This window comes from Eumetopias jubatus, unplaced genomic scaffold (genome assembly GCF_037043125.1).
Source record: "Eumetopias jubatus isolate StellerSeaLion01/CBP00866 unplaced genomic scaffold, mEumJub1_p1.0 scaffold_3, whole genome shotgun sequence".
NCBI lineage: Eukaryota > Metazoa > Chordata > Mammalia > Carnivora > Otariidae > Eumetopias > Eumetopias jubatus.
Window position 1 is genome coordinate 194,538,174 of NW_028274809.1, and position 25,805 is coordinate 194,563,978.

General features: G+C 41.0%; 2 protein-coding genes, 1 long non-coding RNA gene and 1 pseudogene across 15 annotated transcripts in view; 2 read left to right on the forward strand and 2 right to left on the reverse strand.

Moving 5' to 3' along the window:
* The window catches only part of CDC16 (cell division cycle 16), a 29,914-nt gene extending 14,453 nt beyond the window's left edge, over positions 1-15,461 (forward strand). For 2 of the 6 annotated variants that reach the window (XM_088021923.1, XM_028087315.2), the window contains 6 exons: positions 4,331-4,483; positions 5,840-5,903; positions 8,292-8,353; positions 9,414-9,549; positions 11,254-11,344; positions 14,393-15,459. In XM_088021923.1, coding sequence (XP_087878049.1) covers positions 4,331-4,483; positions 5,840-5,903; positions 8,292-8,353; positions 9,414-9,549; positions 11,254-11,344; positions 14,393-14,652 — 766 coding nt within the window. In that variant the 3' untranslated portion in view covers positions 14,653-15,459. Of the gene's footprint in view, positions 1-4,330; positions 4,484-5,839; positions 5,904-8,291; positions 8,354-9,413; positions 9,550-11,253; positions 11,345-14,392 lie in introns of all 6 variants that reach the window. The other 4 variants (XM_088021926.1, XM_088021925.1, XM_088021924.1 and 1 more) reach the window with 3 other exon arrangements.
* On the reverse strand, positions 11,692-25,805 carry LOC114196608 (uncharacterized). Its single transcript, XR_003606751.2, has 3 exons — positions 25,523-25,805; positions 15,023-15,131; positions 11,692-14,845 (listed from the first exon to the last, which is right to left on the reverse strand). It is a non-coding gene; the product is annotated as an uncharacterized LOC114196608 (long non-coding RNA).
* On the reverse strand, positions 21,529-22,198 carry LOC114196605 (V-type proton ATPase subunit G 1 pseudogene; annotated as a pseudogene).
* The window catches only part of UPF3A (UPF3A regulator of nonsense mediated mRNA decay), a 38,466-nt gene continuing 37,903 nt past the window's right edge, over positions 25,243-25,805 (forward strand). For all 8 annotated transcript variants that reach the window (XM_088021928.1, XM_028087316.2, XM_088021927.1 and 5 more), the window contains exon 1: positions 25,243-25,495. In XM_088021928.1, coding sequence (XP_087878054.1) covers positions 25,289-25,495 — 207 coding nt within the window. In that variant the 5' untranslated portion in view covers positions 25,243-25,288. The remainder of the gene's footprint in view (positions 25,496-25,805) is intronic.

A 25,805-nucleotide genomic window follows, 5' to 3' on the forward strand; every position in this document is an offset into this window, starting at 1 on the left:
GTTTCTTATGAGCGCAGGCTAGAGTGTGCTTTTTTTTTTTCCTCTGTGTGCTCACAAACCCAGAATAGTTCTTAGTTGTTTGTTAGTTTCTCCCTAAGAATCGAAACCAGTGACACTGTTTCCCAGTCTAACAAACTTTATCCAATTGAAATTTCAAATCAGCTCATCATGATAAGCATTGTTCTTTTCAGTTCTTCCCCATCAGAACAACTTTGCATGCTCTCAACTTGCCCTGTGTTTGGATAAATGTTTGAAATTGTGTAAATATTTTAAAATTTCCTTTATGATTTCTTCTTTGAGCCACTGGTTATGTAAGAGTATATTGTTTAATTACCACATATTTATGAATTTCCCAAATTTCCTTCTGTTAGGGTTTCTATTTTAATTCCATTGTGGTTGGAGAACATAGTCCTTTCATTTTTTTTTTTTTAAGATTTTATTATTTGACAGAGTGCACAAGTAGGGGGTGCAGCAGGCAGAGGGAGAGGGAGAAGCAGGCTCCCCGCTGAGCAGGGAGCCCGATGCGGGACTCAGTCCCAGGCCCCTGAGATCGTGACCTGAGCCGAAGGGAGATGCTTAACTGACTGAGCCACCCAGGTGCCTGAACAGAGTCCTTTCAAAGTTATTGAGGCTTGTTTTATGACCTAACATGGTCTATTGTAGAGCATGTTCCGGGTATGCTTGAGAATTCTGCTCTTTTTGGGTATAGTGTTATCATTGTAATCCCTTGGTTCTGGTTGGGTGGTAGTGTTCATGTCTTGTCTTCTGCCCATTACTCTATCCATTATGGCAGGTAGGGTATTGAAGCCTCCCAACTATTCTGTGTGAATTATCTCTTTTCCCCTCCAATTCTGGCTGTTTTTGCTGCATGTATTTTGGGTCTCTGTTGTGCGGTTCTTGATGGATTGAACCTTTTATTATTATAGAATCCTTCATTGTCTCTGGTAACAGATTTTGTTGTAAGGCTATTTTGTCTGATACTAGTATAATCTCACCAGTTCTCCTTTGTTACTGTTTGCGTGGTCTTTTTCCATCCTTTTAACTTGTTCGTGTCTTTGAATCTAAAGTATGTCTCTTATAGACAACATGTAGTTGGATTGTGGTTTTATCCATTCTGCCAATGTCTTGCCTTTTGATGAAATTTAATCCATTTTTGTGTTATATAATTACTGAGAAGTTAGAATTTATGTTTGTCATTTTGCTCTGTTTTATGTCACATGTTTTTTGGTCTTCCTTGTTACTGCCTTTTGTATTAGATATTTTGTAACATACGTTTTAATTCCTTGGTTTTTCCTTATAGTATGTTTTTTGAGTTGTGGTTTTTTTGTTGTTTTCTGTTTTTTTGTTTTGTTTTTAGTGGTTATCTTGGAGATTACAGTTAACATCTTAAAATGGTTTAGTTTGGATTAATACCAACACAGGGGCTTTCCAACAGCAATAACCAGTTCTCTGATTCTCTGGACACCAGCTGGGTCCTACAAGTCAATTCAGTTCTGATATTACCCAGACTTAGTGCAGACCTTTCATAGGGTAAGCTCTCAGTCCCACAAGACTGCCCCTCCCCACTTCAGATGCCAGTGGTAAGCCCCAGGCCACTTTTACTTCTGATTGGCTATGAATCAGAGGTTCCCATGACTCTCCTGAGCTTTGATGATTTGCTAGAATGACCTACTGAACTCGGGAAGGCATTTTACTTACATTTTCTGGCTTCTTATTATAAAGGATACACTCAGGAATAGCCAGATGGAAGAGATGCACAGGGCAAGCTATGTGGGTGGGGGTGCCCACAGCTTCTCCCCCTTTCCAGGCATGCCACCCTCCCAGCACTGCTTTGTGCTTTACCAACCCAGAAGCTCTGAGGCTCATTGTTCAAAAGTTTTTATGGGGCTCAATCTCTAACTCTTCCCTTCCTGGGAGGTCAGTGGGTGGTGGTAAAAGTTGCAACCCTCTCATCACTTGGTCCTTCTGGTGACCAGTCCCATCACAAGGCTCTTGCTGAGCCCCACCCTTCATTAGCATAAACAGGTCTGATCAAAAGGGGTCATGAATAACAAAAGAGACTCCCATCACTCAGGAAATTGCGAGGGTTTGGGGTGCTCTGTATCAAGAACAAGGGGGAAGACCTGTATTTCTTACTCTACCACAGCAAGTTAATTCCAGTAGTATATAAAACTACCCTGTGCAGCTCTGTTCCCTCCTGCCTCTGATGTGCTATTATCATACACGTTACATCTTAAACATCATTAAGTCCCTCAACACAAATTTATAATTGTGTTATCTATTAAATCAGATAGAAGAAAAGAGTTGCAAACAAAAATACATTTATATTGTCCTATGTTTATCTTTGTGGTTACTTTTACTAAGTTATTTTTTTTAATGTGGGATTTGAGTTACTGTCTAGTGTCCTTTTCATTTCAGCCTGAGGGACTTCCTTTGGTATTTCTTGTAAGGTGAATCTGCAACAAGATTTCTCAGCTTTTTGCTGCCTGAGAAATTCTTGACTTCACCTTCATTTTCAAGGATAGTTTTGTTGGGTATAAAAGCTTGGCACTCTTGTTTCTTTCAGCACTCTAAATGTCATCCATCTGCCTTCTTGGCCTCCAGGTATTTGATTAGAGGTCAGGTGTTAATCTTATTGGGAATCTCTTGTGTGTTATTAGTTGTAGTTTCTCACTCCTTTAAAGATGGGGGGGTTGCTTTTTCAGTGGTCTGTGATTTGTCTAGGTGTGGATCTCTGAGTAGCCTACTTGGAGGTTTTGGGGTGTTTTTGGCCCAAATACTCTTTGGTTTCAAATAATCTTTCTGCCCCTTACTGTCTCCCTTTGCTTTCTGGGGCTCTCATCATGCATATTTTGGTGTGCTTGGTGGCATCCTACAGGTCTCTGAAGCTCTGTTCATTTTTCTTCTTTTATATTTCTGTTCCTTAGACTGGGTAATCTCAGTTGATCTATCTTCAAGTTCACTGATTTTTCAGCCTGTTCAAACTGATGTCAAACCCTTCTAGGGAATTTTTTAAATTTATTTTACTTTTCAACTCAGGATTTTCTATTTATTTCTATTAGTGTTGGTCTGTTACGTCCAACATCTGGTCTTTGTCCCAGACAGTTTCTATTGACTGATTCCCCCCTCACCCCCAGATTGCTAATTGTTCCCTGTGTCTTTTGCACACTTCAGCTGTTTTTTTAGAATAAACACTCCTCAGATTGTTGTAAGCCTTTGGTTAACTTCCAAAGTTTTGAAAAAGTTTATTTTGATAATTTGGCAGTGTTCTTGTTGCTTTTATGGAGGAGAGTTTTGGAGATCCTTATTTGGCCATTTTGGAAGTATAGGTAAATCCTTTTAAAGGGTTCTTCACGATCCTTCTGTAGGTGATAGAGTTTTTATCTGAATCATGATTCTCAATTAAAACCAAAGCACATATGTATAGACTTTCTTAGATCCATCTTCAAAGAAATATTCTGTTTCTTGTAATGTAACTACTGGTCTGACAAGAGATGAAGATTCCGTTAAGAAGTGGTTAGTACGTACTCTGTGCCTAGAACTGTTTCAGAGGATGTGAAAATGGGGTATACACAACATACTTCTGAACTCTCTGGCATAGAACTGATAGGAATTGAGATAATAGGAATCCACACAAGGGAGAGCCATTTAGATTAGAAAGTCAGAAGCATTTCACAAAGGGAAGTGGAACTTGAACACATCATGAAGGACACACGGTTCCAAATCAGAAGAGGAGAGGAGGGAAGGCAGTCAAGGCTGAGGGTCTGACATTGAACATGTGATGAAGGACACACGGTGCCGAATCAGAAGAGGAGAGGAGGGAAGGCAGTGAAAGCTGAGGGTCTGACATTGAACACGTCATGAAGGACACATGGTGCCAAATCAGAAGAGGAGAGGAGGGAAGGCAGTCAAGGCTGAGGGTCTGACATTGAACACGTCATGAAGGACACACGGTGCCGAATCAGAAGAGGAGAGGAGGGAAGGCAGTCAAGGCTAAGGGTCTGACCTTAGCATCGTGGAAGAAAACAGGAAGCACACACCTGCCCTTCTGCTTCAGAGATTTTTTTTGTTTTGTTTTTGTTTTTACTGTAGAATGATGAAAAATAAAGTTGAGTAGGTTGCTGATAAATCCTAGAAGTGGTAGCTGAACAGTCTAAAAACCTATTAGACCTCGAATAAATATCAGTAAATGAAGTATTAGAAAAAAAGTAAGCACCTTGTTTTTTGGCTGTGTTTAAGTTATTTTGCTTAGGTTAATTTAAGTTGATAAATTAGTTTCTGCCGAATTACAGTTTTAGGTGTTGAATATGAAATTTTCCAATATTTTTAGGTGTCATTTGCCAATGCTGTACATTGGATTAGAATATGGATTGACCAATAACTCAAAATTGGCTGAAAGATTCTTTGGCCAAGCGCTAAGTATTGCACCAGAAGACCCATTTGTTATGCACGAGGTTGGCGTGGTTGCGTTTCAGAACGGAGAGTAAGTACTGAAAGGCACAAAACCCTTCTATTTTATTTCTGTAAATGAAGTAAAACCTCAGTCACTAGAGGTTTTACTCTCCTCAGTGACTCTTCATTAGATTTTCGTTTTTAAATATGTACCATTTTAGGAGAAGGAGGAGGACAGTTAAAAAAAAATACAAAGTGTTATCTTGGATTTCTTCAAACTTGACTAAATGGGTTTTGGTCCCCTTGGATGTGGGCTGCTACAGGCTCATAGTTCCAAGACCGGACAGTTGTTGCTGATGGTCAAGTGACTGCACCCCATAGGGTGGCCTGGAGGCATCGCAGAACCCTTCATCATCTCCTTGTTGATTAGGAGCTGGAGTCTTGTATTTGAGAAAGATTTCCCACAATTGTGAAACAAAAATGTTCGTTTAGTTGCCAGTTAATCCGAAAATTAAACTAATTAGAATGGCTCAGTCTCGAAGTTTCCTGGGCATTTGAGACATTACTGTATCCTTGCATATTTGTAGAATAAGTAATTCAGTGTCATACTCTATAAAGAGAAAACTCTTTGTAGTAATCTGCACTAAATTATACATTAATTTAAAAACAGTAAATCAGTATTGCTTTGTGTTTTTTATGGCGTGTGTGTGTATTCTAAAAATTGGATAATCTAATATATATAAAAGCAAGTTTGGAGCTGTTTTAAAATAATACAGAGTGATGATTTAATATGTAGTCCATTGGTTTGTAAGTCAGAGTCAGCACTTTCCCGGTTGCAGACAGATGCACATTCCCAGCTGAGGTGGAGATGATGTTCTGCCTTCCTATTACTGCTCTCATACTGTAAATGAGCATTTTTTTTTTTTTGCAGTCTACTTTGTGTCACATTTTTCATAGTTTTGTGCTTTTTGTTGATGACATTACTGTTTAAAATGATCCCCAAGCCTGGTATGACATGCTGTTTGTGACCCTTATGCACAAGAGGGCTGCAGATGAGCTTTGTTGCAGGCTGTGTTCAGTGTCAGTGGATCAACATGTATGTTAAATAAGGTATCAGTCAACAGAAGCACGTGGAAAACAGGTTGTACATTGAACAGTTGACCACAGGTTTGTAGGAACCTGACCTTATATTTCCACCAGGAGCCATAGTTCGATATTTGCTAAAACAGTGTTTACAGTGACTTTATGGAATATAATTACCAAGAGTAATGAGAATTAACTGTATCTTCTAAAATCTTGAACACCTGTGATGTTAATGCCATAAAATTAATCATTTATCTGACCTTTAAATTTGAACTTTAATAAACTATTTACAGAAGTTTACCTCATTTTTCTTACAATACTTGCTAATTGTGAATAATCTGCAAACTTTTCCCCTTTATTTTAGATGGAAAACAGCAGAAAAATGGTTCCTTGATGCTTTGGAAAAAATTAAAGCAATTGGAAATGAGGTATTCTATGTAATATCTATAACTCTTAAGTGTATTTGCCATTGAATGAGAACAATAATATGGACAATGTCTCACCTAGAAGACAATGGGCTAATATTTATCCTGGCAAATGGCTTGTTAATGTTTGGATTTCAGGCACTTATTTTGCTACATGGTATAAAATGAATCTGTTTCTAATTGAGAGGGTAGGTGTTGGTTGTTTGCTTCCTAAGAGACTGTAGTTTTGATACGTGGGAGTAATCAGAATATATTTGTTGATAATTTGATATGGGGAATATGTGATGCTGGACACTGCTGGGCACTGTACCATCTAATATAAGATATCCTTCCGGAACTGAAGAGCCTCCTCTTTGATTAATGGGTAGATATATAGTGCCCACCTCTGTAGGAATAAGGCCAGGTGTCACTCTATTCAGAGCTGTCATGGCTTTTTCTTACCATGTACTTAATATGTATTTAGACCTCTCAATGTTTGAAATATTTAACTAGGTTCTACCATATGAAAGATGTGTGTTCATGAGTTAACTTTCCAGCTATCTTGGATCTGTATACCTGGGTATTACTTTAAAATTAACAATTTTAGGTACTGTCAGCTTCCGTAGGTAAAGAGTAGCATATTGCTACTCTTCTGGTTCTTGATTCTTTTTATTCACATCTATTTTGTTTTATTCCATTCTGATTGCCACTTCCCTTTTTACTCTGTTCCTTTTGGGCAGCCTTGCTTATAGCCCACATCTTCCTTGGCTGTTGGTTCCTCTTTATTGACACAGACACAGCTCCCTCTGGATCCCTGCCAAGTCTTTTATTTGTCCTAGGAACTTAAAAACACTATATTTCTGTGCATTGGTACATGTATGTATATAAAACAGGTTCTTGAGCAGCTCAGTCTTGGGCAGTCTGGATAATGAATGTGTTTTTGTTATTATGGCGTTGCCACATATCACCTTCCCAGTTTTCAGAGTTGAATACCTTAGAGCCTTGCTGCTTTAACTAGACCGACTGCCTCAGCATCACCTGGAAGCTGACTAGAAATGCATAATCCTAGATCCACTGAATCACAGTCTGCAGTTTTAGCAAGATCCCGAGATGATTCTCATGCACAGAAAAGTTCAAGACACACTGTCACAAATCACACTTAGAGTTGAAACTATATTTTTTGATGATCTGAGGGCACTGTGGAGTCTTACAGAAATTTACAATAATGGCTTTAAGTACAAATGAACAATACTATTAAATTGATAAAATGCCCATTAAAAAGTGACATGAAGACGGGGAAATACTGTTTGACTTCAGTTACTGTAGCAAATGTCAAAATAGCCACAGGGAGGCAAATGGTGCCTAAGAATCATGAAAGGTGTGTTTTTGTTCCCCCGGGCTGTGTCTCCTGGAGCCGGGCTCGGGAGCTGGAGAGTGTGGCTCAGTTCTGTTGTTTGGTTAGCTTAGACTGACCGACATGTGTTTGTGTCCTAAGCTCTGAGCCTGGTGTTGGGAGCCAGTAGGAAACTGGCGTGATAGTTCCTGCCTTTAGACAGGTTGGGGATTGCAGATAAGTAAATTGGCAGTAATTAAACAGTGCACAAAAACAACTGTGGTTGAGAAAATAAAGGAACCCCCACAGAGGGGCAGTTAACCCAGACTTTAGGATGGGCCGAGAAGGCCTCTTGGATACAGCCTCTTACACCTCCGTCCTAAAGCAGGAGCAGATAATCAGCCAAGCACAAGTGAGGAAAAGGTTATGGAAGGTATAGAGAATGGTGTGTGCTGAGTTGGAGTGAATCCAGTACAGCTTGGATTTTAAGTTCACAGAGAAGGTCAAGAAATGGGGCAGGAGGGTTAAGTGTAGATCGTTAAGGGCCTTGCACCTTATCCTGAGGTGGTAGGTGGTGGGGCCCAGACAAGACGTGTTACGTGGGGATTGGTGTTACACTGAGGGGCTGATGAATGAGCCTTTGGTAGTTCCTAGGGGTCAGGGATGATGTGGGTGCCAGGCATGAGAAGCAGGCGCTCAGAACGGCATGAGCTTGGGGGGCTGGGATGGCAGGAGAGTAAGAGTCTAGTGGGTGGCACGTTGGATTTGCATTGCTTGTGAGCTTTCTGAGTAGGAATATTTAGTGGGCAGGTGGAAAGCTCTGGGCTGGAGGTACAGAAGTTGAACTTCTTCAGCACAGTGGGGCTCATTAACAAAGTTGTGTTAATAAATAATGGCATCCTCAGGAAGTCTCTTCTAATAGGAAAGAAAGATGGAGAATCCAACAAATACTCTGCTTCATGCTGCCTAGGCCCTGGGAGAGAGGGCGGCCTTCGTAGGTGCGTGTGATGGTGTGGTTGAATGGGTCTGTCTGAAAAGTGGCATGCATGAGTCATGGGTTTGATGTTGCTGTGTTTCAGGTAACAGTTGACAAATGGGAGCCTTTGTTGAACAACTTGGGGCATGTCTGCAGGAAGCTTAAGTAAGTAAAGTAGAACATTTTCAGAAATACTCTTTGTGACTAAAAGTTTACTTAATTCTGTGTATCCTTCTTCATATTTTTTAAAGACTTTTTATTTTTAAGTAGTCTCTACACCCAATGTGAGGCTCCAACTATGACCCCAAGATCAGGAGTCGCACGCTCCACCAACTGAGCCAGCCAAGTGCCCTTTTCCATATTTTTATTTTGAGATGTTCCAGCTGGGTACTTTGCTGCTCAGATATAGCAAGCATCAAAATAATTATCTCTAGTGGTTTTTATAAACACTTCTTTATTTTTATATTCTGGTGGTACAATAATATTCTAGAAGTTTAAAGAATTACAATAACTTTTATTTTCTTAGATTAAAAAAATTGGTGTTCAAAATTAATTTGGAAGGATTAAGATAGTAGGGTTTAGTTAAAACCATATCCATAGTCTAACTCACTCTTTTTCTCTAGGTACCAGTTTTATGGTGTGATACACAGCAGCCTCTGAAAAATAGATTCTTTGGTTAAATAAGTTTGGGAAACTCTAGGCTCCTAAAAATATAACAGGTTTTTCTGTTTCAGGATATTTTGGAGTCTTTACTATTCATTATGAATTGCAGCATTTCCCAAACTTCAGTGAACTTTTTTCACAAAAGATTTACAGGGCAGGTATTCCAGAGAACTTTGGGAAATAATGTCCCAAGTAACTTCTTTGGACCTTTGGTTGCTTTTAACCAGCAGTGGTGTGGGAGTTTTATCTTGCCATCAAGGAGGCCTTGTAGTGTAGTGGGGTTCCAGCGCCAGTCTTGGGTTCCTGTGGGGGTGACCTCAGCTGGCTGGCTGAGCAGGCAGGAAGATACATTTCAGGGAGGTGTCCAGGTACACGGTGGTGGATGTGAAGAATCGTTATCAGCCTAAACTGTTACTCTGATGTCCCAAAGTGTTTCTGATGTTTTTACATGGATGAATACTCATCTTAGACCTAGCAAGTGAGTGCTTTCACTGTACCTAATTGTTTTCTCTCTTTCTTCCCGTTTTCCCTGCTCCCAACTCCCTCTCGTCTTCTCTCACAGAAAGTATGCCGAGGCCTTGGACTATCACCGTCAGGCGCTGGTGTTAATTCCCCAGAACGCATCCACGTATTCTGCCATAGGGTATATCCATAGTCTGATGGGCAACTTTGAAAATGCTGTTGACTATTTCCACACAGTATGTCTAGTTAACATTTACCACTTTTTTTTTTTAAAGATCTTTTCTAGGCAATGTTGGGGCTTTTTGTTTGCTTGCTTGTTTTTCTAGGCAGTGTTTATTTTAATAGCCATTTTAAAATTCTTCAGGCGACCTTGTGCTTTCTTCTTTCCTTTGCAGAGAAAAGCATGTGTGTGTTGTGCAGTACTCATTAAATTAGAGATAAATGTGAGAATTTTCCTAAGTGTGTAGTGAGACATACGTGTGTCCATGGTATTTGTTGGCCTTGTCTAAACAGGAGAAAAGAAATTCCAGTCTCTCTACTTAGGACTTACAATTAATTCCCTTAGATCACTTTGGTCAGTGAAGAAAACAATCTGTGTTCATCACAAGGAAAGAATCTCTCCTAAATCCACATGCCGTATCGTGCCAAATCTAAGATCCCATTAGCAAGCAAGTTGACCACACACACACACTCACTCACACAGACACACACAAATAAACCTTTAAACTTTACATGATTCTTTCTAATCTCTCCATTTTTTGGTACTTGGAAAAGTGCTCTTTTTGGATATGTTAGGACATAGATTTTCATCAGGGATCACTCTAGTATCTACATAAAAAAGAAAATAGAAGTGAAACAGATACTTAAGGTACTCTATTCACATTCAGAGTTTGGTTCTTCTAAATCACTTTTGTACCGGGTGGTCAATGTGTCCTCTTTTCTGGTGCTGGCACATACACCCTGCTCTTGACTAGGTTTCTCCCAAAAACATTGGCTCTGCAGATCTTACGCTGCCAGAAAGTGTCAGCAACAACGGCGGTTCCTGTATTTGTGAGTGTTCATGTGGTTTGTGTCTAGTCTACCTCTCCACGGCTGCCAAGTCCAGGCTGCTCAGGCAGGACACTCATCAGGGCTGTGGCCAGCTGACAGCAGTAGTTAGAAACCACCGGTTGTTTAAGACATCCCAAGTTCAGAAATGTTACAATTTGGAAAAAAAAAAAAGTGGGTCTTAGAATCATGGTATTTGGAGAGAAAGATAAAATATGAGAAAACACATAGGGTTGGTTAAAATTTTCAGGCGAGATCCAAGTCCTGCAAGTGCCACTGTGATAACCAGGATACTGAGCTAGTTAGAAGCATAGACTAACAACTTTTCTGGTTTGTGTGATCTTTCAAATGTGTGTGAAGATGGTATAATTTGCCTGTCTTCTTATATAATTAATACAGAAGGCTTAGACGGCTCTGTGTGGAGATACAGTTTTGAAAATCTTTTTGGAGGAGAGGGGTTTCAAACATAAAACAGAATGGCGTAATGAGTCTCCACGTTACCATCACCCAACTTCAACAGACATCAGTTCATGCCTACTCTTGTAGCCCCACTCCCCCTGATTCCCTGGAGTGTTTTGAATTGAATCCTGTAGGAATATTTTTATTTTTATTTTATTTTATTTTTTTAAAGATTTTATTTATTTATTTGAGAGAGAGAATGAGAGAGAGAGAGAGAGAGCATGAGAGGGGGGAGGATCAGAGGGAGAACAGACTCCCCGCTGAGCAGGGAGCCCGATGTGGGACTTGATCCCGGGACTCCAGGATCATGACCTGAGCCGAGGGCAATCGCTTAACCAACTGAGCTACCCAGGCGCCCCCTGCAGGAATATTTTTAAATGAAAGAGAAGGAAATACATTTTCTTGTAATAACCATGCTGAATCTTTTCTAACAGGCTCTTGGTCTTAGGCGAGATGATACATTTTCTGTTACAATGCTTGGTCATTGCATTGAGATGTACATTGGTGATTCGGAAGCTTACATTGGTAAGATGATAATTATTTTGATTGACATTGTATTCTATTCTTTAGATTGTTGTATATCTCTGTTTAGGTTTCTCAAATCTCAGGTAAGGTTCTAAGTTTATTTTCTAACCATTTAACTGTATTAACATCAAGGAACTCCATTTATTTTGTTGGAACAATGCTGTGGGAATTAATGACTTATTAAAGTATTCATGCATTTTAAAAATTGAGTACTCGGTATATGCAAAATACTATCACAGAGTACGCATAAAGTGCTGTGATATAGGAGAATCAGTCTGATGGAAAAAATCTTGGAGACTTTAGTTTTTAATAGTTTCTAATTTCTAATAAATGAAAAGGCTCTGGCATTAACACTTTATAAAATGGGTTTATAGCATATTAATAGCATATTAACTTTTACATTTCAGTGGGATATTAAGTTGGCTTACATTCACATTATGGTGCTATGTAATTCTTTAAATAATTTTTTTGTAATAATAAGCAAGTCTTAAGATAAATCTGGATGGAATTGCTGTATTTGGGCACTCACTTAGTTACAAACTTTGTAAGGTAACGAGGGTGCAGTGAGGTTAAACCCTGAGACCTGGACATAAAACCATGAGAGGAAAAAGTGTTAAGTTAATTAAATTAGGCTTCAATAAAATGAAGAACTTCTGTTCATCAAGAACACTGTTAACAGAGTAAAAAGTCAGGTTATAGACTGGGAGAAGTTATAATTTGTAGAGTGGTCAAAGAACTTGTGTCTAGAATACAAAAAATCCTATAAATCAAAAAGTTCAATAAAAAAATGGGTCCATATTGCACTATAATGTTAACTAGAATTTAAATAAAAATTTGAAAAAGAAAGAAAAAAGATAGGTCCAAATGGGCAAAATACTTGAACAGGAGCTTCACCAAAGAGGATATCCACCGATGCGGCCAATGGATGTTCTCAATATCATTACATATCATGGAAATGAAATTAAAACCATACTGAGATGTAGCCAAAGTGGCTACAAATGGAAAGTACTGATAGTGCCCAGTGTTGGTGATAACGGAGCAGCTCGTACTCTGGTGTATTATTGTTGGTGGACTACACTTTGGAACACTGTTGAACATGTCTGCTAAAGTTAAAAAGGCCTGTTAAATCTGTTATTTGTTGCTACCTGACAAACCACTCCAACCGACAAGGACGCATTTTTTCTCACAGTTCTCTAGGTTGATTGGTGGCTCATTTGCTGGTTTCATACACTAATGCAGCTGTGGTCAGCAGGCACTTGATGGGCTGACGGTCTAAGATGGCCTCATGCATAGATGGGGACTTTAGCTGACCTAGCTGGGCCTCTTACAGGTCTTTTATCTCAGGCTTTTTCATAGCATGGAAAGTCTCAGGGTTCTAAGGACGAGAATTAAAGCCTCACGACCTCCTGAAAGCTGGAAGTGTCACAAAATCACTTCCATCACATTCTGTTCAGCACAAGTCACATGACTGAGTGCAGTGTCATCCTGGGTGGGGGCTAAGAGGTGTGATTCGTTGGGGTGTGAGGATGGTGACCTGCCATGCTGCTCTTAGGATTTGGGAGTTCTACTCCCAGGTGTGTGCCCAGTGGTACAAGGGCCTCAGGAAGCCAGCGCTCACACACAGGATTATTTCCAGCAGCTGTGTTCGTAATTACACCTAACTGGAAATAACTGAATGTCCACGCATAGGAGAATGGAAAAAGAAATTGTGGCGAGCTCATGCAATAGAGTACTACACACCTGAAAGGACTATTAAGTCTTGCTGTAACATAGGTGCATCTCATACATTTTGACAAAAAGAATATACACTGATTAATTCCATTTATGTGAAGCTTAGTAATAAGCAAAACTAATCAGTGGTGATAGAAAAATTTGAGCAGTGATTAATTCTGGCTTGGGATGGGGAGGTATTCACTGGAAAGGGCATGGGGCGGTGTTTTGGGAGCTGGAAGTGTGTTCTCTTTCTGTCTGGTGGTGGTTATGTGGGTATATGCATATATGAGGATTTGCCCAGCAGTGCACACTTTATGGTGTGTATGTTATGGCTCAGTTTCTTAAAGCTAAAGCATAAAGCTTGAGCTCTGGCATCCTGAAGACTCTGGGTTGGAATCGCAGGTCTGCCATTCAGCCACGTGGCTTTGGGCAGGTCTGAGCCTCAGGTTCCTCTTTTTTTCAGGGAGGATTGTGAGGCTTAAATGCAAAATTCCTGTAAAGCTAGGGAGAGTCTGGAGGTAGAGTGCTGAGTGAGACAGACATTTTGCCTGTCCTCACAAAGCTAATGGTCTTACAGTGTATCAGTCATTATATACTCTTATTTTTTTTCTTGGGGTTGTAATTGTCACATTGCATATTAGTTTCAGGTGTACGACATAATGGTTCGATATTTGCATATATTGTGAAATGATCACCCGAAGTCCGGTTAACATGCATCACCATACATAGTTAGAAAATTTTTTCTTTTGATGAGAACTTTTAAAATCTATCTTAGCAACTTTCAGATATGCAATACAGTATTATTAACTCTAATCACCATGTTGTACTATTTTTATTTTTAGAAGGCTTGCATGTCATTATCTGTCAAAACATCTATTACTAAAAGCTATTAGTTTGAACTCTGTAAAATTATATTTATGTCAGAAGTGATTGCATCTGTTGGAAGTCTCTTGTCCATTAGTCTTAAGATTTTGATATGTGGAAAGTGTATTTCCTTTCACTGTGGTTTCTGTGTGCGTAAGGCTCGCGACTGTACCGGGGCCAGAATGCCAGCCGACGGTTCTCGTTCGTAGCAGGCGAGGTCAAGTGCCTGCCAGCTGGCTCCCCCCGTGGGAGGGCTTTAGGAATGGGCAGTGCTGAGCCACAGGGAACTGAAATTGCATGTGCTTCTAAGTCTCCCAGCAACCCCCCTTGATAAGAAAGAGAAAAAGAAGGGGAGAATGGGAATGTTTTTTCTTGTGAGCTCTACTTGCGTCTAATGATGGAGGCAGTGCTGTGTGACCGTGGGAATGATGGAGTTTCTTATCTTATTCTCCTTGTGGTGTTTCCTTTTAGGAGCAGACATTAAAGACAAATTAAAATGCTATGACTTTGATGTGCATACAATGAAGACACTAAAAAACATTATTTCACCTCCGTGGGATTTCAGGGAATTTGAAGTAGAAAAACAGACTACAGAAGAAACAGGGCTTGCACCACTAGAAACCTCAAGGAAAACTCCAGATCCCAGACCTTCCTTGGAAGAAACCTTCGAAATTGAAATGAACGAAAGTGACATGATGCTGGAGACCTCTATGTCAGACCACAGCACATGATTGCAGACAGCTCTCAGCTCCATTTTGTCCTGGGGGAGGTCAGGGTTTCCTCACATCCTTGTCCTGTCTTCAGAATTCCCCATTTCTTGACACGAAGGCAGACTGCACCTCTCCGTTTAGGCATAGAGACGTGCTGGAAGAGACCGGACTGCACACCTTTGCAACACATGTTTTCTGATCCTACAAAACAATTCTGTGTAGAGGAATAAAGAGGTAAATTGTGTATTACGTCTTTTTTTTTTTCTTTTTCAATCAGCTTTTCTTTTGGACTGATTTTAGGTTTATGGACAAAAGCTGCAAAGGTAGCAGAGAGCTCCCACAGACCCCTCACCGGGTTTCTCCCCATTCATGTCTTAAGTAAGCAAGGAACCTTGTCATAACGGAGAAGTGCATGCCGTCCAGGAGCCACACTGCACTGAGCTCTCCTTAGGCTCCTCTCTGCTGTGACCGTGTCTCAGGCTTCTCTGGTCTTTCATGACCTAGATGGATTTGAGGAGGACTCGTCAGTTGTTTTGTAGAATATCCCTCGATTTGAGTTTGTTTGATGTATTTCTCATATTGGACTAGGGTTCTTGGTTTTGGGAAGAAAATACTACAGATGTGGATGAAGTACTGTTCTCATCACATGTTAGGGGGTACACAGTATCAGCATGACTTATCACAGACGGTGGTAATCTTGATGGTGTCTACCAGGTTTTTCTACTGTAAAGTTACTTTTTTCCCCCCCTACCCATAATGCATGCTTTAGAAGGAAGTCATGAGGGGCACCTGGGTGGCTTAGTCGTTAAGCGTCTGCCTTCGGCTCAGGTCATGATCCCGGGATCCTGGGATCGAGCCCCACATTGGGCTCCCTTCTCCACGGGAAGCCTGCTTGTGTTCCCTCTCTCGCTGTGTCTCTCTCTGTCAAATAAATAAAATCTTTTTAAAAAAGAAGCAAGTCATGAAGTTCAGCCTGTCCTCAATAGGACCAAGGTTTTGTTTTTTGGGGGCTTTGTTTTTAGGACCAAGGAGTTTAAGCTCCACCCCTGGAAAGGAGAATATCTGCGTATATTATTTGCAATTCTTCTATAATGAAAATTTGTGTCTCCTCCCGTTTATTCAACCATCAGTTTGGACTTATATTTTAGATTCTAATCCTACACAATATTATTTTAGGGCTTGGGTTGTTTCAACGGCCATTGGGAGCTCCTTCAGCTTGGCTCCTGTGGCCCTGTGATATACCCCCATCCATTTGTTTTTTTGTTTTGTTTTTTGTCTTTATTCTGGTAAAATATACATAACACGAACTGTGGACTTCAGTTAATAATGCGTCACTATTGATACAAATACACCAGTGCAAGGTGTGGATACAGGTGTGGGTGGGGAGTCCATGGGAACTTGTGCTTTCTGTTCCATTTTCCTGTAAACCTAAACTGCTCTAAGAAATAAAGTGTGTGAGTCTGTGGTTATAGAGATAGGTAGATAGCCATCTTAACCATTTTTAAGTGTACAATTCAGCGGCATTTCCGTTAAGCATTAACTCCATACTCATCCCTCCTGCCAGCTCCTGATGATAACCTCTAATCTTTTTTTTTTTAAGATTTTGTTTATTTGAGAGCAAGAGAGAACACAAGCAGGGTGAGGGGCGGAAGGAGAAGCAGACTGCCCACTGAGCAGGGAGCCCGATGTGGGGTTCAATCCCGGGACTCTGGGATCATGACCTGAGCCGAAGGCAGAGGCTTAACCACTGAACCACCCAGGCGCCCCCTGATAATCTCTAATCTATTCTATGTCTGAATTTGCCTATCTAGACCAATTTGTATAAGTGGAATCTTACAGTATCTGTCCTTTTGTGTCCAACTTTACCTAGCATATTTTTAAGGTTCATTCCTCTTGTAGCTTTTATGAGCACTTTATTCCTTTTTATGGCTGAGTAATATTCCATAACACATATCATCTATATCACATTCATCTGTGGATGGACACTGGGTTGTTTCCACCCTTCAGCTATTGTGAATAATGTTGCTATGAACAGGAGTGTATAAATACCTGAGTACCTGTTTTCAGTTCCTTTGGGTATATGCCAGGGAGTGGAATTGTTGGCTCATGTCTTAATTTGGTGCTTAACTTTTTTTCTTTTTTTTTTAAAGATTTTATTTATTTGACAGAGAGACACAGCAAGAGAGGGAACACAAGCAGGGGGAGTGGGAGAGGGAGAAGCAGGCTTCCCACCGAGCAGGGAGCCCTATGCGGGGCTCAATCCCAGGACCCTGGGATCATGACCTGAGCCGAAGGCAGACGCTTAACGACTGAGCCACCCAGGCGCCCCTCGGTGCTTAACTTTTTGAGGAACTGGCCAACTTTCTACAGCAACTGTCCATTTTATATTCCCACCACCAGTGCATGAGATTCTGGTTTCTCTGCATCCTTACCAGGGCTTTTTACTTTCTTTGTTATTATAATCATTCTAGTGGGTGGGAAGGAGTAGCTCTTTTGGTTTGATTTGTGTTTCCCTAATAACTATTGATGTTGAGCATCCTATCCTGTACTTATTGGCCATTTGTATGTCTTCTTTGAAGAAATGTCTATTCAGATCTTGTGTCCACTTTTACTTTTTTTATTTTTATTTTATTTTGTCTCGTTTGTTTTGTATGTTGTTATGTCACCATACATTACATCATTAGTTCTTGATGTAGTGATCCACGATTCATTGTTTTCGTGTAACACCCAGTGCTCCGTGCAGTACGTGCCCTCCTTAGTACCCATCACCGGGCTAACCCATCCCCCACCCCCTCCCCCCAAACCCTGAGTTTGTTTCTCACAGTCCATAGTCTCTCATGGTTCTTCTCTCTCCGCTTTCCCCCCCTTCATTTTTCCCTTCCTTCTCCTGATGTCCTCCATGCTGTTCCTTATGTTCCACAAATAAGTGAAACCATATTTGTGTCCACTTTTAAATTGGGCTGTTTATCTTTTTGTTGTTGAGCTGTTGTGGTCCTTTATCAATTCTGGATATTCTCAGATATGTGATTTACACATCTCTTCTCCCATTCTTTCTATTGTCTTTTCACCTTTTTTTTTTTTTTTAAGATTTTACTTATTTATTTGACAATGAGAGAGCACAAGCAGGGGGAGCAGCAAGCAGAGGGAGAGGGAGAAGCAGACTCCCCGCGGAGCAGGGAGCCCGATGCAGGACTCGATCCTGGGACTCCGGGATCATGACCTGAGCCAAAGGCAGACGCTTAACCAACTGAGCCACCCAGGCGCCCTGTCTTTTCACTCTCTTGATAGTGTCCTTTGATGCACAAATTTTTAACTTAAGTTTATCTATTGTTTATGTACTATGCTTTTGGTATTATATTTACAAAACTATTGCCAAATTCAAGGTTATGCAGATTTTCACTTAGGTTTTCCTCTAAGGTTTCCATAATTTTAGTTCTTAAAGTTAGGTCTTTGATCCATTTTGAGTTAATTTATGTAAATGTAGTAAGTTGTTCAATTTCACTCTTTGGAGTGTGGATATTCAGTTTTCCCAGCACCGCTTCTTAAAGAGACTCTCCTTTCCCCATCGAATAGTCTTGGCACCCATGTCAAAAATCAATTGTTGAGAAATAGGAGGGTTTACTTCTGGGCTCTGGATCCTCTTCCATTGGTCCATATGTGTATCCTTAATGCTCATTGGTCCATATGTGTATCCTAAATGCTAGTACCGCACTGTTTTGATTGTTGTAGCTTTGTACTAGGCTTTGGAACTGGGATGTGTGAGTTCTTTCTTTTTTTTTTTTTGAAGTTTTATTTATTTGAGAAAGAGCACAAGTAGGGGGAGAGCAGAGGGAGAGGGAGAAACGGACTCCCTGCTGAGCAGGGAGCCTGCCGCGGGGCGATTCCAGGACCCTGGGATCATGACCTGAGCAAAGGCACAAGTCTAACCGACTGAGCCACCCAGGAGCCCCTCCAACTTTGTTCTTTTTCACAATTGTTTTGGCTGTTGTGGCTTCCTTGAATTTCCATATGCATTTAGTTTTGTTTTTGTTTTTTTCCATTTCTGCAAAAAAAAAATGGCATTGGAATTGTCACAGGGATTTCATTGAATCTGTAGATCTTAATATCATGTCATCTAATCCATGAACACAGGCTGTCTTTCCATTTATTTAATTTTCTTCCAGCAGTGCTTTGTACTTTTCAGTGTGCAAGTCTTTCACCTCTTTGGTTAAATTTATTCCCAAGTATTTTATTCTTTTGGATGCTATTGTAAATGGAATTGTTCTCTTAGTTTCCTTTTTGGATTGTTCATTCCTAGTGTATAGAAATACAACCAGTTTTTGTGTGTTGACTTTGTATCCCGAATGTATTTATTAGCTTTAACAGTGTGTGTGTTTGCACCCATGTGTGTATTTTAGAGTTTTCTACATAATAGGATCATGTCATCTGCACATAGAGATAGGTCTACTTTTTCCAAATTTGGAAAGCTTTTATTTCTTTTCCTTGTATAGTGCTCGCTTCGGCAGCACATATACTAAAATTCTTTTCCTTGTATAACTGCTGTGGCTAGAACTCCAGTATTATGTTGAATAGAAGTGACAGAAACAGGCACCCTTGTCCTGTTCCTGATCTTAGGGGTAAGGCTTCAGTCTTTCACCATCCAGAGTGATGCTAAGCGCAGGCTCTCACCGATGCCCTTCACCGTTTTTGGAGAAGTCCCTTTCTGTTCCTAGCCTATTGAATGCTTTGTTGTTTCTTTTTATCAGGAAAGGTTGCAGATTTTGTCAAATGCTTTTTTTTGTGGATCAGTTGTGATGGTGAGGGGTAAGGAGTTCTAGGATTTTGGGGGCGCCTGGGTGACTCAGTCGTTAAGCATCTGCCTTCGGCTCAGGTCATGATCCCAGGGTCCTGGGATCAAATCCCACATCGGGCTCCCTCCTCTGCGGGAAGCCTGCTCTCCCTCTCCCACTCCCGCTGCTTGTGTTCCTGCTCTTGCTATCTCTGTCAAATAAATAAATAAAATCTTAAAAAAAAAAAGAGTTCTAGGATTTTGGGGCTGTTGAGGGGAAAATATGACCATAAGGTGGCAGTAGCCCATTTTATTTGGGCAGCTGTATTTGAGCAGCTCTTTGGGGGCAATGTGGTAGCAGCAGGGCAGGAAGTCTCGGGGTTAAGAGGTCTGAAGTGCGGTGGCAGTGTGGTCTTTCACAGTCCTGGGATTTGTCTTATTTACAGCTAGCAGATGCTGGTTGTAGGTCTGCCTGGTATGCAAAACAGGCCAGCTCTAGATGGCTAAAGATATGCTTATTTAAGCTATATTTAAAACAATTACATGTGTAAAAATTGGATTTGGTATTGTTGGGCTTCAGCTAACCATCTCCGCCTGTGAAGAAGTAAACAACATGGGGGTCAATATACGGGAGACATCTCTGTTTCGTTTATATAACATCGTGTAGATTTTTCCTTCATTCTGTTAATATGATATATACTGATTGATTTTTGTATGTTGAACCAGCCTTGTGATCCTGGGATAAATCCTGTTTGGTCATGTTGTATGATCTTTTAATATAATGCTAAATTCAGTTTAATTATTTTTTGTTGAATTTACATATACATTCATAAGAGATATTTATTGGTCTGTAGTTCTCCTGTAGTGCTTTTGGATCTTGTATTGGGGTAATACTGGCCTCATAAAATGAGTTAAGTAGTAGTCTCTCCTCTTCAGTTTTTTTTGGGAATTTTTTGAAAAAGATTTGGTGGAATTCGACAGTGAAGCCATCTGGTCCTGGGCCTTTCTGTGTTGGGAGCTTTTTGATTACTGATTCAGTCTCCTTACTTGTTACAGCTGTTTCTTTTTGGGTCAGTTTTGGTAGTTTGTATGTTTCTAAGAATTTGTTTCATCTGGGTTATTCAGTTTGTTGGTTCATAGTATCCTGTTATCCTTTATTTCTATAAAGTTTGTAATAATTTCTCCTCTTCCATTTTATGATTTTAGTAATAAGAGCTTTTTTTCCTCCTCAGTCCATCTGGCTAAAGGTTTGGCAATTTTGTAGAGCATTTCAAGGCATCAGCTTTTGCTCTTAGTAACTCTCTGTTGTTTTTCTAGTTTGTATTTCATTTCCACTTGAATATTTATTTCCTTCTGCTAGCTTTGGGTTTAGTTTGCTATTCTTTTTCTGGTTCCTAAGATGTAGTTTTATTATTGAATTAAGTTTTTTTTAACATAAGCATTTAGAGCTATAAATTTCCCTCTGAGCACTGTTTTTGCTGCATTCCATAAATGTTATGTTGTGTTTTTTTATTGGTGTTTAGGTATTTTCTTATTTTCCTTGTGATTTCTTTTTTGACCCATTGGTTTTTAAGAGTGTGTTATTAAATTTCCCACATATTTGTGAGTTTTCTGGCAACCCTTCTATTTTGAATTTCCAGTTTTATTCCATTGTAGTTGAAAAGGATACTTTGTGTAAGTTTAGTCTTTCTAAGTGTACTCAGACTTTTCTTGTGGCCTAATTTATGGTCCTTCCTGGAGAACATAGGCTGTTCACTGGAGAAGATTGTGTATTCTGCTTTTGTTAGATGGAGTCGTCTGGTTGGTTTATAGTACTTTTTTTTTTTTTTTTTGCATGACAAAGTCTTTACTTTCAAATGATTATCAGTACACCAAGTAAGAACATGTATACAAGAAGTTCTTGAATTCTATCATCTAATAATTTTGGGTAAGAGAAACTAAGAGCAGCCCGAACAATATATACTAGTATTCGCTGTTCCACCCTTAGCCGAGAGGACTTAAGGGCAGCTGCTGCTTCACACAAGTCACAGTAACTATTTACTACTTTTTCATAGAGAAAGCCCCTGACCTTCAAGAAAGCTTTAGGGAAAAAAAATATTTAATCCCTTTCTTTCTATAAACAGTTTTTTTTCCTACATCTAAGAAAGAAAAAGTATTGATACATATGTTGCTTGAACTAAAAGGCATAGGAAAACAGACAACGTATACACATTAAATTTCTAAGAAACATGAGGTAAAAGGAGAAAATCTTTGGATACGCTCTACATTTGTACAAAGAAGCTAGATTTGCTATTCTCCAAGAAGTGAAGGGACCTACTACGTGATACACAAATAATTTAATGCCTTTTCACAAGGGTGTAACTACTCAAGCTTTGCTGAAGCTTCGTATTCCATGAAGGCATCTAACATGCCAATCTGCACGCAGAGCTGCTCCTTCCTCCCCTATCCATTTATGCGGTAGTTTTCATGGATTTCTGGCCGGATGTCACAGACAAAGGCCAGCAGGTTATCCAGGACTTCATCCCTGTTCTGCTGGAAGTAGGCCTGGAGGATGGTCATCTTCTCCTGGGTCTCCTTCTCCACTTTGGTGCTGTAGCTGCCATGGGATCCCAGAGCCGCAGCTTCCTTGGCCTTGAACTCCTTCTCTCTTTGCAGACGGTATTGTTAAATTTCAGCCTGAGCTGCTGCTTTGGCCTGCTTCAGCCTCCGGTTCTTTCGCTTGCGGGCCTCTGACACTTTCTTGGCGGCCCGCTTCTCGGCCTGCAGCAGCTGCTGAATGCCCTGTGACTGGCTGGCCATGGCTGCGGCGACTCTTAAGGCCGCGAGACGCGGCCTAAATCGGTTCGAGCGGGTCCCTCCTATAGTACTTTTCAAGTCTTCTATTTCCTTGTTGATCTTCTGCCTCCTAATTCTGTTACTGAAAATGGAGTGTTGAAGTCTGAAACTGAGCGTAGAATTGTCTCTTTCTCCCTTCCATTTTGCCAGTTTTGGCTTCATGTATTTTGGGGCTCTCTTACTGGATGCATATATGTTATTCTTCTTTCATCTTCTTGATGGATTGACCCTTTTATCAATATATAATGTCCTTTTTGTCTCTTAAAACAGTTTTGCCAGCCCAGCTCTCTCCGTTACTATTTACATGGGATATTTTTTCATCCTTTTACTTTCACCCTTTTGTGTCTTTGTATCTAAGCAAGTCTCCTACAGATGGCATACAAATGGATCATATTTTTTTTATCCATTTTGGGTTTTAATTGGAGAGTTTGATCATTTACATTTGAAGTAGTTACTGATAAAGAATTTAGCTTAAGCTGCCACACAGCTGTTTGTTTTCTGTGTGTGTCGCCTATTTCTTGTTCCTCAGTTCCTTTCTTTTTGTGTATTTGTATATTTCTGTATTTTTGTTTTTTTTCTGGCTAACTTGGGGATTACATTTTCCATCTTAAATTTATAACCACCTAATTTGAGTAATCCCATGTATGTTAGTAGCATACACTGCTGCTATGTGCCCCGCCTTCCCCCTTTCTTAATATTGCTATTGTCACAGGTTACGTCTTTATTCATTGTTCCCATTAACATTGATTTATAATTTTTGTTTTATTCATTTGCCTTTTAAATCATACAGGAAAAAAATTACAAACCAAGAGTACACTAATACTGGCTTTTTTATATTTACCTATGTAGTTGTCTTTACCCTCGTTCTTTATTTCTTGATAGGATTTAAAATTATTGTTTAGCATTCTTCCGTTTCAGCCTGAAGGGCTCGCTTTGGCATTGTTTGGCATTGTTTGAAGGGTACTTGTACTTGTCTATCAGTGACAAACTCCCGTAACTTCTGTTTATTGGGGATGTCTTAATTTCTCCTTCCTTCTTGAAAAATGGTCTTGTCAGATATGAAATTTTTGATTGACAGTATTTCTCATTCAGAGCTTTAACTATGTCATCTAATGGAGATAGGATTGTATAATTCATTTGTCGAAATCTTGCAAGCCCTCATCCTGACTTCAGCAGGTACAGTATCCTACTTTGTAATGGTTTCGGAGACATTTATTCAGAGCATGATTAACAAAGTATTACACAGAAACCAATTTTCCTGGGCCTTGGGTGGCTTAGTGGGTTGGCTAAGCATCCAACTCTTGATCTCAGCTCAGGTCTTGACCTCAGGGTCATGAGTTCAAGCCCTATATTGGGCTCTATGCTGGGAGTGGAGCCCACTTAAAAACAATTTTTTTTTCCTGGCATCTGAAATGATCCTTTAAACATGAAAACTTTTATCTTCACCTAAAATGTATTTATTTGACAGAGAGAGAACAGCGAGAGAGGGAACACAAGCGGGGGAATGGGAGAGGGAGAAGCAGGCTGGGACCTTGACCTGAGCCAAAGGCAGACGCTTAAAGACTGAGCCACCCAGGCGCCCTTCAGGGCGCCTTTGAAGTAAGGCTTTGTACATTTGAGGAATCTGAATGCAGCTATTGATGCTTCCAGGGCCCAGCATCCAGGCTGTTTCAGCTTACCACAGTGAATAATGCAGTAATGCACGTGGACCATGAGTTACCTACTACTGTCTAGACTCAAATACTGAGGTTTTGAGTTTTCATCTTTATTTAATGGCTTTTTGGTCTCTTCTCTGTCAGGTATCACATGTACCTATTTCTCTGCCTCCCCTCTTTAGCTAGGGCTAAGGAAATCAAATGACTGTACTTAAAATAGTAATTTTTAAAATAGATAAAAAATGAAGATATTTGATGCTGTTTTCACATTTATTTTGCCTTCCAGACCAAAATATTTCTTCATGTAATTTCTTCATTGATTATGTGGTATGATTTTTTTAGGTTTCTGAAAGAGCAAACTCCTGATAAAAAGGAGCCATTACCATATTGTCAGTGCTTTAAGAAATAAAAGGCAAGATCCAATTTGTTTTTTAGATCAGCAGCTAATGCCAATGTTTAGGCTTCAGAGAGTATCGAAGAAAGGTAATGTGTAGTTGTATTGTCAAGTATCTTTCTATTGCTACCCAATTCTTACAATGATAGTTTCCTAAAAAGGAATCCTTGCCAACTTTAAAGTGACCGTACTGTCATTTTCAGAGGAATAGGGGTATTCTGGTCACCTGCTGCTTTAAACCACGGCCATTTAACAATTAGATGTGCTCCCAAGTAAAATGTGACCAGCATTTACCTCAGGACCACATTCATGTGTGGCAAAGTTAAGTTACCTACTTTATTCACTCTGATGTTTGGAGGTTATTTTGCCTTTTGTCTATAGTTCTGTGTGTATGTAAAACAAAACATTTTAACAGGCTTGGTGATGTCTAGGAAGCTAGATTTTGTGATGTACTTATTTTTTGTATTTTTACATAAAATCTTAAGCTATTTTATATCTCATTCACTATACCTTGAAATTTGTATTATAAGATTTCTTTAATGTTCAGAATGTCGTCAAACCTGAGTTCTAAAATTCTGTGATTTTTGTGAAGCCATTTCTTAGAAACTTTGTTCATGGCAGGAAGTAAAGAGGGGCACCAGGGTGGGGTGGCCCAGTCAGTCGGGCGTCTGCCTTTGGCTGGGGTCCTGATCTCGAGGTCCTGGGATCGAGTCCCCTGTTGGTCCCTAATTTCCCGCTGGCCGCCTACTGGGCGAGGCCTTTCCACCCCTCGCAGGCCCCAGACCCTCCCGAGACCCGACTACCCGCGCCAGTCGCGCTTTGCCAATCCCGTGCACTCCCGGGCCGCAGGTCCGGGTCCGGGTCCGGGTCCGGGTCCGGGTCCGGGTCCGGGTCGGGGGTGCTGGACGTGGAGCATCATGGGCCCGGGGGGGAGGGGCGGTGGCCCAGTTCTCGCGACATTTCGGCCCGGGCGGGAGGCAGCAGCGACTTCCCGGCGGGTGCGAGATGCGCTCAGAGAAGGAGGGAGTGGGAGGCTCCGGGGTAGCCGTTGCTGCGCGGGGCCCGAGCGGGAGAGAAAAGCTGTCGGCTGTGGAAGTCCAGTTCCGCCGGGAGTCGCCGCGGCGAGAACCAGAGGGGCCACCAGCCTCGTCCTTCGACTGTGGGGGCGGTACAGGCAAACCTCGCGAGGAGAGGAAGACGGTTCTGAGCAAGGTGGGGGGAAGGGCGGGGCCGACTAACCTCGCGGGAGGAGGAGGGTCTTCAGCGGGGTGGGTCGAGGCGAGAACGGAGTGGTGCGTGCAAACCTCTCGCCAGGAGGGACGGTCTTGAGCGAGGTGAGGCGGGGCCGAGGGCTGGCGCGACGCTGCAGGCGGAGGGGCGCTCAGGCTGGCGTCTCCCGGAGGCGGGTGGGCGGGCGAGCCTCGCGAGAAGAGGGATGGTCCTGCGGGAAGGCGGGGCGGGCTCCGGGTGCGGGGTGGCGCGCACGGGGCGAGGCCACGGGCTGCGTGGTCGGGAGCGCGAG